The sequence below is a fragment of the Musa acuminata genome, chromosome BXJ1-4, assembly GCF_036884655.1.
Source record: "Musa acuminata AAA Group cultivar baxijiao chromosome BXJ1-4, Cavendish_Baxijiao_AAA, whole genome shotgun sequence".
Lineage (NCBI taxonomy): Eukaryota > Viridiplantae > Streptophyta > Magnoliopsida > Zingiberales > Musaceae > Musa > Musa acuminata.
The window spans coordinates 31,835,702-31,847,477 of NC_088330.1; the positions used below are offsets into that span (position 1 = coordinate 31,835,702).

Genomic DNA, 11,776 nt, shown 5'->3' on the forward strand with positions numbered 1-11,776 from the left:
ATGTATATTTACTAAATCTATTCAATGGGTTTGACCAGTTATACAAGATATACTTTATTGAATGAATGAAATGGCAAGATCAGCTTATTAGAGTTGTGCCACACTTAGTTCTTTTTTATAATTCAAGGTTTTGTTTTCCATTATTTCATGCCAAGCTGAGCTTTATTATTCAAGCCAAGGTTTAAAATTTTGGTTTAATATTGACTTTGACTCCTTTTCATATTGGTATTACTGAAAAAGATAACAAATTTGGTATTGTCCTTGGTTCAAAGTGTTCTGATATTTCATGGACTGCCATCGTGCGTTTGCGTTCATTGCTTATGTTTGCTTGTACAACTATTTGACACCATATATTGTCTAGTTTTGTGTGTTTTTCCTAGCTTTTGTAAGCCCAGATAGTCTTGTAGGTTGCACCGCGATTGCTTGTCAAACATAGTAGATTGGGCCAAAACAATCCCCTTTTTGTGTGTCATGTCCTAATTTTTTCAAGCTGGCAAGACGGAAACATCAGCCATCTCAGCATATTAGAACCCTCAGGTGACAAAGAGCTGGATGGGGCTCTATGATAGTGTTGGGCCCAGTTTTGGATTCACAAGCTTGTACACAAAATGAGCGTAGGCTTGTTGAACACCTTGACACCCGGTTGAGCAATTGTTTGTGGATTTGCTGCTATCTTTTTCCTTTCTAAAGTCTTTGTTTTCTCCCTGCACCTTGTATTCCAACTGTTTGTTGAATTACTCAAGTATCAAGTGAGACATCGGGACTTATTCGTCGCTCATCTTTGAAATTAATCAACCTTTTTTTTTTCCATGTCTTTTGACACCTGTGCGAGGTTGCACTTTAGTTGACCCTTTACGGACAGATATCACAAGGGTACCTATGACTTAGGCAATTCCAACTAAGTCTATGATGTCTGGTAACAGAGCAAACAATTTGAGGAAATAATGAAGTTCATGCACTAGCCATGACGAAGTACCATAGCGAATCAAGGTTGCATAAGGGGGGCAACAGCCCTAAATGATTATAATTGTTAGATTTGCTCTTTGCTCTTAAACTATTGAAGCCACTCAAGAGGAGCTTGGTAGTTAGAATGGTGAGCACGATAATTGTTAGAACGACAAGCAAGAAGTTGGTCACTTAAGAGGAGCATGGTAGCAAGGTTTGCAATTTCGTACCGTAACGGAGTTTCGACGTTAGCTCGGTACGATACTGTATACCGAGCGGTATACCGTTCATATATATATATATATAAATTCGGCGACGTTGCCGCCTCTCTCTTCTCCCAGGTGAGGCGACGTCGCCTCGTATATATATATATATATATATATATATATATATATATATATATATATATATATATATATATATATATATATATATATATATATATATATATATATATATATATATATATATATATATATATATATATATATATATATATATATATATATATATATATATATATATATATATATATATATATATATATATATATATATATATATATATATCGTTCCGTCCGGTAACGGGCGATCCGTGTACTAGTCAGCTGACGGACCGGTACGTACCGCCCGTACCGGACGGTATTATTCGAAATTATATACCTTGCATGGTAGTTCTTAGGGCACCGAGTTGGTGGAGGATCGATTTGAATGGACAAGTCAAAGGTCCAAGCTGTGATAGAGTGGCGAACACCAAAGAAGGTGTTTGAATTGAGATCCTTCGTTTCGTCAATTATTATTGGCGCTTTATCCCGGGGTATTCGAAGCACGTAACTCCATTGACGAAGTTGCTGGAGGAGCATCCTTGGCGATGGTTAGAAAAATATGAAGCAACATTCGAAGACCTAAAAGTTGTGTTAGAAGAACTGGTGCTCAGGTTACTATATTATGGGAAACCTTTCAAAGTCCACATATATGCTTCGAACTTCGTTATTGGAGGAGTTCTTATGCAAGAAGTTCACCCGGTGGCCTATAAGAGCCGTAAGGTTAGTGAGATAGAGTGGAAGTATCCTATGTACGAGAAGGAGACCACAATAGTGGTTCACTGTTTACGAGTGTAGAGGCACTTCACGCCATTTGTGCCAAGGACAAACAATATCGTGTTGAGTTACTTTTAGGTTCAGAAGAATCTCTCTCCAAAGTAAGCATGACGATAGGACTTCCTAATTGTATTTGACATGGTAATGGAGTACAAGCCTGAACGAGCAAATGTCACAGTCGATGCCTTCAACAAGAAGGGTGGAGTTAGTGAATACAGTGCAATTGGAGGGCGAAGGTCAAGTGAGGGCGAAGGTCACTTTCTTTTCAGGATCAGGAATGGATCCCCAAGCAATAATCCTAATGCAATTGATCAAAGAAGGTCAGACATAACGACTTTGGATCGGAGAAGGACTCATTTATACCAAAAGGAATAGAATATATGTTCCATGAGTGGATGATTTAAGGCGTGAACTCATGAGTATCACGGTTCCCTTTAGGTGAGACACCCGAGTATACATTAAATTTTAGCTCTTGTGGATAAGTCCTTATATTGGCCACAATGGGGATCGATGTGGAGGAAAATGTTCGCACGTGCCTCACTGCAAAACAAGGTGGAGCAATAGAAGCTGATGGATTTTTTGGAGCCCTTGCCTGTATCAGTGGTCATGGGAGAGCATTTTCTTGGGCTTCATATCGAGCTTGCCAATGGTAGGGGGACATGGGTTGATGTTGGTGGTAGTTGATTGGTTCTTGAAGTACGTGACATTTGTTGCTCACCGCTACATTGCTCTGCGGAGGAGGCAGTGAAATTGATGATGAAGAATGCGATGAAATATTAGAGAGTTCCGCACAACATTAAAAGTGACCATGATGACCGGTTCTTGGGATGGTTTTGGATCGAGCTGTTTAAGTTGTTGGGATCAATGTTATACTTCACAAGTCTCCACCCTTAAATGGATGGCCAAACTAAATAAATAAACTAGCTCTTGGAGCAATACGTTTGGCACTACGTAAGTGCCATCCAACGGGATTGGGTGAAGCTCTCAAACATAGCCCAATTTTCTTATTACTTACAATGGAGCTCTATGTGAAACAATAGCTTCTTTGAGATGATTATTGGATAACAACCGTCAACTCCTCACACTTTGATGATCGATTATACTGGAAGTAGCTTGTCAGTATATCACTTTGCAAAAGAATGATAGATTTTTCACAGGTATAATTGGAGAAGACGACTAAAAAGATGAAGAAGTGGGTAAATTTGGAAAGACGATCATCGGAATTTAAGGTTGACGACTTGGTGCTTGTGAAGCTCCAAGCAGCATCTCTCGAGTTCTTTAGGCAAAAAGTGGACAAAGGGAATGGTGCACAAATACAAAGGGTCCTTCCCAATCATTAGTTGGATAGGCAATGTCTCTTACAAATTATAGCTTTCGGCATGGCTTAAAATTCACAATGTATTTCATGCAAATAACTTGAAAGCCTATCGGTCATATTCACAAGATGCTTCTAGAAATGTCTCAACTTGACCATCCTCACCCGATCATTATATGAGAAGTGAGTTGAAGTCATTCTAGTGGATCGCAAGACAAAGTTACCCAACGGAACGAAGCAGATCGAGTACTTGGTGAAGTAGTGAAAGCATCCTAGAACATAAGTTGTTCAGGAGCTAGAAGATGCTTGACGACATGAAGAAGCAATTGTCAAGGCCTACAAGCAAGCATTAACGAAGATGTTGATAGATTAAGTGGGGGAGAATGTCATAGACCGCAATCGCACACCCGTAACACCTTCGTAAATAGATTGCTCTTTAATTATGTTTGCTTGTGCAATTATTTGGCATTGTGTTTTGCCTAATCTTTGTGTGCTTTTCCTTGGTTTTTTTTAAAGTGTAGAGTATCTACTAGACTCCACAACAACCATCGAATAGAGTTGAAATGGGCCAAAACAATCCCTTTTTCGCATGCCACAGTTTGATTTCTTCAAGCTAGCGGTGGGGCCAAAATGTCAACCATCTCAATTTCCTAGAACCCTTGGGTGGCACAAGGCTTGATGGGTCTCTGGGATAGTGATGGGCCCTATTTGGATTCACAAGCTTGTATACAATGTGTGTAAGCTTGCTGAATACCCCATTACCCGGTTGAGCTATCGTTTGTGAGCTTGTGATTGTGTTTTTCCCTTCCAAAGTCTGTTTCCTCCTAGCATTCCAATTCTTTGCTAAATTGCTTGAGTTTTGTGTTTTTGAGTGAGAATTCGAGACTTGTCCATTGCTCATCTTTGAAACTAATCAACCTTTTTGCAGGTCCTTCGGGACCTGTGCAACGTTGCACTTAGGCTAACCCTTTTCAGATTGATATTGTAAGGGTATCTCATGACTTATGCCATTCTAGCTAATTCTATGATGGATAGACACTGCATCTGAGTGAATGTACGACTAGCATTTGCTTGAAGCTTGATGCATGATTGTCAACCAGCAAAAAGTTTCTACCATGTCTGTGTGAGTTCACATGCTGATTTGCCTTGTTTTGTTTAGTATCTTAAAGCTTGTTAAAGCATTGCCTGGTAGTAAATATTATACCAAATTTTCTTGGGCAATAAAGAATTGAAATTCTTATCAAATAATAACTTGTTCACCTGTATTGTGCAAGTTGATAGACATATCTGTAAAGAAACAACATCTGAGTTCTGGAAGTTTCAGTACAGTCACACTGCACATTTACTCTCTTCATTAAGAATTTAAATTTATACATTTTCTCAATCTATGTTCAGATGCTTCGGTTCTTTTCTAAGGCAAACTTTCTTTTGTTCTTTTAAATCAAGTTATGTTTTCCTGTATTCTTCAAGTTGGAGAACTTTGTTGGATGTTCTTTTTGATGATATATTTTCATCTTTTAACTTGTAATTGATGCAAAATTTTGTTTAAATGGAATTTAATTGTTTTATTATTTGACTGTTATATGTCTCATCCTTAATCCTTAGTAATGTATATTTTAATATTCATCTGTTCCCTAAGCTTTTTTCCTTCTTGTTGATGTTAATTATGTCATAAAAGTTGTACTATTCACATAAAATTTTCTTTGTTTCTCTAATCTAGTTGTGTTTACTTTTACCAGACTCACTTACAGTGACCTCTGCATCCAAATACCTGAATCTCGATTTCGTCAGTGCTTGTTGAGAACTTTGGATGTCTTATTTCGGTTGATGTGTTCATACTACTCTATCATGAGCTTTCAGCCTGAAGAAAAGGTAAGAAAAGTAAGTTCTTATTTTGCTGCAATTACTTTAAACCTTGTGCATTTGGTTTTTAAAAGATTTTCAGGTTTCTACCCAAAAAAGCTATAGTTTTCTATTTCAATGAGATGACCTTCATAGTGTATCAAGGAATCAGATGTGTCACATTTGTAACCATACTCTATTAATTATTAACATTCAGTAGTGTGATTTTTATCTCCTTGAACAATAGCAATAAGAAGTTGCTTGAAGTAGAAGATTTAGGAAATACTTTAGAGAAATTATTTGACAACACCTAGACTAAGACAGCCTAGAGGTTGCTTAGTTTACCCCATGACTACTAATTTAGACAGTTCGCACTGGACAGCCATTCAACTGCCTAGACAATGACTATGCGGTGCATTTAAATGGGTGATTAAACAAAGTAAATGAATTAAACTCTAATGGTATGACTAACACACATAAATGCTCGAGAATTCATTACCATGTAACCCCCAATTAATTCCTCCATATTTGAGGACATGTTATATGTCAAACATTAGTGGTGATGCTTCTTGGACATCCTAAACTGAAGTTTTTTCCCTGTCCTACACGAACTTCTCTCTTATAATTTTCTTATGATGCCAACAGCTATTGTTGCCTTCATTACAGTTGCCAAAGCTAGCAATGACCTTCATGGTGCTCTTCCAATTGTGTTAGCTACGATAGCAAAGGCAGTCCATGCTGTTTTTTAATGGCATTGATTGTAGCTATTGTTGTTAATGCCACATGCATTGATTGCAGTAACTAGGCACCCTTTATCATTGGGTGGCCACTTGGATGATTGGCTAGTGCCTAGATGGTCAATAGCACCTAGGTCACCTAGTTAGCACCTTCTATTTTGTAAAACAAGTGTTTTACATATCTTGAATAATTTACTCCGAAGGAGAGATCAATTAACACAATATATAGTTTGTGCAAACTGAAAAATTGTTAAAATATAGGGCATAATAGTTTTATACTTTTGTATTGTTTGTTGCCCCCTTAAACCACCTGCACAAATTGTTACATGTTGATATTTACTGGTCCCACAACTAATTAGGACACACTTGGCATCACATTGTCACTGCCACCTCCTCACACTTCCTCTTCATCTGCCTTCTCGTCCCTGGATGATAAGCCTACCATCTAGTACTGATATATTTTTCAATTTTTTGATGATTGTCACAGGCTTAGCTGTTTTTATTTTTCTATCATTCCTCTTTTTCTTTAGGCTCCCGTACCCTCCCCCACTCCTCTCTCCAGTATCTAGGTGGTACCAACCAAAATTGTATAAACTGTTGGCACATCCGTCAACACTAGATTGAGATATTAATTCATGAATAGATATTAACTCTAAAAGTAGACAAAATAAGAGAAACCATTTAAGGTAGTATGTTCATGTACATGGGAAATCTATTGATCCCCTGGTTATTAGTTGTTTAAGCTGGTTACATGAACTTTGAGGAAGATCCAAGAAAAATTCACTGAAACAACAAAAAGAAATTTGATTGCTCTCACTTTGACTGGTGATTTTATCTTAAATTGAGTAAAATGGTGGAAAAAGATCCATTTAGCTGACTCAAAAGTAGTTTAGAGTCGACCAAGGATTTAAAGCTCAGTCAGATACTAGCTTTGGTAATCTACTGATCTGTATATCCGGTAGTATACAGACCAATCCTGTCTGGTATCACCTGAAAAATATTAAAAAATATTACTAATCAGTTTTGGACCATATGTCTCGTACTGGGAGGCCAGGTGTGCAGTACTGGTCCTTCAGGATGGATGTGCAGTACTGCTGTTCGAAGCCGTGGTTGGGACATTACAGTTTGTTGTTTACTAGTTGTATCAGACTAGTTACATGGATACTACCATGATTCAGCTCAATCTGAGTTCATGATATCCAATTCCATTCTGCATGGTTTGCCATGCTTGTTGTGTTGAGAAATACCCAAGCCATTTTTGGCTTGCGCTGGCCGGCACAAGGAATGTGCTGACCAGCATGACATGGTATATACCTACATTTTGGTATTCTTTCCGTTCTGAGAAATGACAAACATTCTTTTAGTGATCTGAATTTTATAAGTATTTAATAGTAAGATAAACCATTTTCATTCTGTAAAACATAACCAGAATTTGAAACTTCTATGCAGCTATGTTTATACTGAAGTTTGAGTACGTATGATTTCACTTTTCAATATTCTGTCATACATTAAGTATCTAAGAGTAATATAAGACATGATTTCTTTTTATATACTTGAGAGTTGAAGCCTTTATGCATCAGTTTTTCTGCTGAATCTAAAGAGCAAGGATTGCCATTTCGGGTACTAGACCTGTTTCGGAGATCCCAGTATGTATCAGTCAGTACCGATACACTGACACATGGTATACCAGTATATACCAATGTCTTGGAGAGGAAGAAAAAAAGAGAGAAGAGGAAGCGGTAGTGAAGGAAGGAGGAAGGAACGAAGAAGAGGAAGCGATGGAGAAAGAAGGAAGAAAAGAAGCTGTGGAGGAGGAGAAGGAAGAAGGATGAAGAGGGGGAGAGGAGATGGGAGCGTACCTGGGAAGAAAAAGGAACGCAGCAGCAATGACGTTGGCAGCGACAAAGCAATAGCGAATCAGCGACAGCGGCAATGGCAGCAGCGAAGAATGCAAGAAGAAGGCTCATGTTTGTGAGCCCGAATTTCTATTATAAGTTCTTTTCTTATTTTAATGATGAGTTGGATGGGCCCCACTGTTTTTTTTTCAATTTTTTTATTACTTTTACTGAACTGGACTGAGCCACCTAAAACTGGGGTGATCCGTGTACCGGCCCATGCCCGGATCGGTACATGCCGCCCTTTTCGTACCATTTCGGGTGGTACAGCAGTCATTGCTTAAGAGTACATATGATTTCACTTTTCAATTTTCTCTCTTGTACATCAACTTTTAGTTTCTTTCTGCTTACACCAATGTAACAATGTTAATTGTTTTCTTGTATTATTTTCATATGCCTTTTAGTTCCAGTTACCTATTGGAAAACTGCTATGCAGCCTTGAAGTTTAATTATCAAATTTTAAAATATATTGAGGCTTTACTTTTACAATTCCATCATAGTTAAGTTTCCCCCTGTTCTCCCAGCGTTTAAATTCCCAGAATCGAAATATTGACATGAGGCAAAGTAACACATCTCATGACTTGAAAGGAATCATAGTTGATTCAGTGACCAGTGTTCCAATTGACTCAATTGAGAATAGTGAATGTGCATCTGTTACTTCTAACCAGGTGGATGGATATGATGTACCACATAAGATAACTGAAGATCCAGTAACAATGCCCCAAAGTTATTGTGGATTATCAGCTGAAGCAAGTGATGCTGATGGTGCTACTTCAGGCTGCAATTCTCCCTTCTATCAGTTGAGAAAAGATGCCACAGCTTTTGTGGCACACACATTAGAAAGAGGGAGAAGAAATGTGTGGCAACTTACATCAAGTCGTGTCTCTGTCTTGCTGTCTTCCTCTGCTATTTGCTCAACTAGCACTTACCAATTCTTGAGAAACTATGAAGATCTCAACATATTTATCTTAGCTGGTGAAGCATTCTGTGGAGCTAAAGCTGTTGAGTTCAGGCAGAAGTTGAAAACTACCTGTGAAAGTTATCTGGCATCCTTTCACCGTCAAAATGTGTATGTATGTAACACTACACTAGTATTTAGTTCGTTTAATATTCTTTCATAAAACTATTAAATCTTGTTAAATACCTAGCTTATTCAAATTTTCCAGTCTTGTAAGTGCTATTCATAATTGGTTTAGATGTACAAGTAGTAATATGCATTCAGTTCCGTGTGTTAGCATCTTTTCCTTTTTTTTTGGATATTCTGAGTTCATTGGTAAAATGTCATGCTAAAGAAAATATAGCAGATTAAAGTGTTTTTTTTCTGGAACTTACACAATTCTAGTATTTTAAGTCACAATAAAGCTAAATAAATTCTAGTATGATAGTCTTATTTTGTTTTAGTTCTTGCATGGTTTGCAACAATATGAAGCCAAGAAGGGTTTCCTGGTGGACAAGACTCGATAATGCATGGTTTGGGGAGTGTCAAGGTATGCAAGATTATCCTTGCAAGTAGAAAGACTATTTCTGTTATTCGAACCTTAGAAACTTGGATTGCAAAGGACCAACAAAGTTTCAAATACCAGTAAATAGCAGTTATTAATTGGTATTTACCAGTTTGACAAAGGATCAGATCGAACTACATTTTACCAATTGATATAACACTTTTTATTGGTTAGTACCAGGCAACATGGGTCAGCAGTATGCAGTCAGTAAATTAGAGATCCATAACCTTGGGAGCAATCTTACCATGACACCACAGCGTGTCTAGTGTTGTTGTTTGTGTCAATCACTGCAGTAATTTCCTGTGTATCTTCTCTCCAATTTGTTTCATCACCTTTAAGGCCTTCCATTATATGAGTGTGATGGCAGTTGTTGGATTCCACAATGCTGAGGAGGCAATGCAATTAGAAGAGATCTTGGACAAGATGAACAATAAATCTAACAAGACATGTCTAAATCTAACATTGGAATTTGTCTTGGGATAGGCTCTAGCTGCCTGCAAAAATAAATTCTGATATCATTCCACTTATACTGGTTCAAAGGGCCTTGTTTTGATAACCAAATTCTACCAGCCTAAATTGACAATAAGAAAAACTTTCTATGAATGAATTGTAATGGGCATGAGCAAAAATCATTTATTGGACATCCACAGATGTGAGGGTGAAGTATAAGTTAATATATTGGTGGTGGTAGGATAGGAAAGGAAGAGTATAGAGGGTTTTGTTACAAACAATAGAATTGATGAGCACTAATAACTGGTGATATTGCTCTTGAACGGCCTCAACATTAATAAATTATACATTTAGCTGATGCCAAAATGGTGTTATTGCTATTGAAGGAGCTCACAGTAGTTAAACCCCTTTTTCTTTGCTGCTCTTTTCCTCTTTACAGCTCTATTCTAATTCTTGGTTTGAGAGTCTCCTCTGGCAGTCGTGAAATGAAATTAGCTGCCCTTCCTCCTCCTGGCTCTCCTAAAGATAAAAAAACATTTTTGTTCTTAAGCTTTGAAACGCCTGTGTACCCCAAAAACTGTCTCTATGTCATGGGTGGTGGAACTGGATATCGGGGTTTATGCTCTGTCCTTCAGTTGTGAATAAAGGAATTTTATCTGCCGCCTCAGGGAACTCCTAGCTTATGGGCTTTTTCTGCTAAGGACAAGGACCAATTACTTTATTTTTACAGGTAGAATATTGGAGACCAGTAGATAGGTTAGTCAAATCTGATATCATCTGACATACTGGTAGGAAAGTCTTCATGTAGCTGATGGCAAATGGTTGGGAATTATTCATTTGCAGGATGTTCTTGTCACAATGGGGCTCGGTGGTTGACACACAGTATAACAATGGTGTTCACAGGACAAATATTGACAAGGAAAAAGGGACAAGGATATAAATATTTGGAAGTTCCTACCACTACGGCCTCTTTTCTGGACTGCCCTTCTTCCTTCAGTGTCTTGTAACCATTCATTCAAGGTCATTGTGGCCTGGACCAGGTCATATGTGCAGCAGAGAGGAATTTAGGGTGTTGAGAAACAGTTAGATTTAGTTTCAAGGGCCAGATTAGTTCTTGGTCAAGCTCAACATAGCAAACAGTTGGTTTGGTTGTCAAGCACTTTTTATGCCAATTGAACTAAGACTTGGTTTTCTGCATCTCATCTCTCAGACAGAACAATAGTTATTGGCAAAAAACACTTAAACACTGTAATTTGTTTGGCTTGGGTTTGGCTACATTTCCATGGTTGAGTTTTTCCGAACTCATGTAGTATAACATGTGACCCATGCATGGTTGAAGTATTCATGGTTGAGCATCTATACCATTTAGTGTCATACTTAAATTTGTCCTTATTGGACCACCTTGTTCAATCCGGGCTGATATCTGTGCCCTGCTGCTGATATCTGTTCCCTGCTCTATTTAATAACATGTAAAATCTTTCTAGAGTTTGAATGACAATAAGCATATGTTTGACACAAAACTGGTGTTTGAGATGTATCAATAGCAATATGATTTTATGATTTTTTTTTTAATATATCCTAGCCTTCGAAGTAGTTTCCAGATGTAGCCCTCTTTCTATTTACTAGAGTAGACCTAACATGGCAAAGCTACTCAAGAGTAACATCTTTTAAACAAAGAAAAATTTATCACTAAGAGCATCCTTTCTCAATGTGAAAATTCTTCTTTTGATAGTAATTTCTTGTTCCTGTCTAAAACTTCTTTCTAGGTCACTATTTTTGAAAACAGTGGAAAATGGACTGAAGGATCTCAGGCCCATGCATAAAACTGCAAGTAATCTAGGGAGCTCACTAGCAATTTCTGCTGTGAATATGAGAACTTAAAGGCCTTGTGCCTGCCAAGCATGTATGCATAGAATGATGGATAGGTGCTCATGTAGGATTATGATGCCATCCTATCTAACAATCCTACTCCAATGCTCTCCAATCGTATG

General features: G+C 37.7%; 1 protein-coding gene across 8 annotated transcripts in view; it reads left to right on the forward strand.

The window, feature by feature from the left end:
* LOC135653075 (uncharacterized) overlaps positions 1–11,776 on the forward strand; it is a 46,783-nt gene that overhangs the window by 24,570 nt on the left and 10,437 nt on the right. For 3 of the 8 annotated variants that reach the window (XR_010502303.1, XM_065174563.1, XM_065174548.1), the window contains exons 12-13: positions 5,099–5,240; positions 8,502–8,906. Coding sequence is in view for 7 of the 8 variants with exons in the window: in XM_065174563.1 (XP_065030635.1) it covers positions 5,099–5,240; positions 8,502–8,906 (547 nt within the window). In the remaining variant the exon portion in view is untranslated. Of the gene's footprint in view, positions 1–5,098; positions 5,241–8,357; positions 8,907–11,776 lie in introns of all 8 variants that reach the window. The other 5 variants (XM_065174536.1, XM_065174533.1, XM_065174572.1 and 2 more) reach the window with 3 other exon arrangements.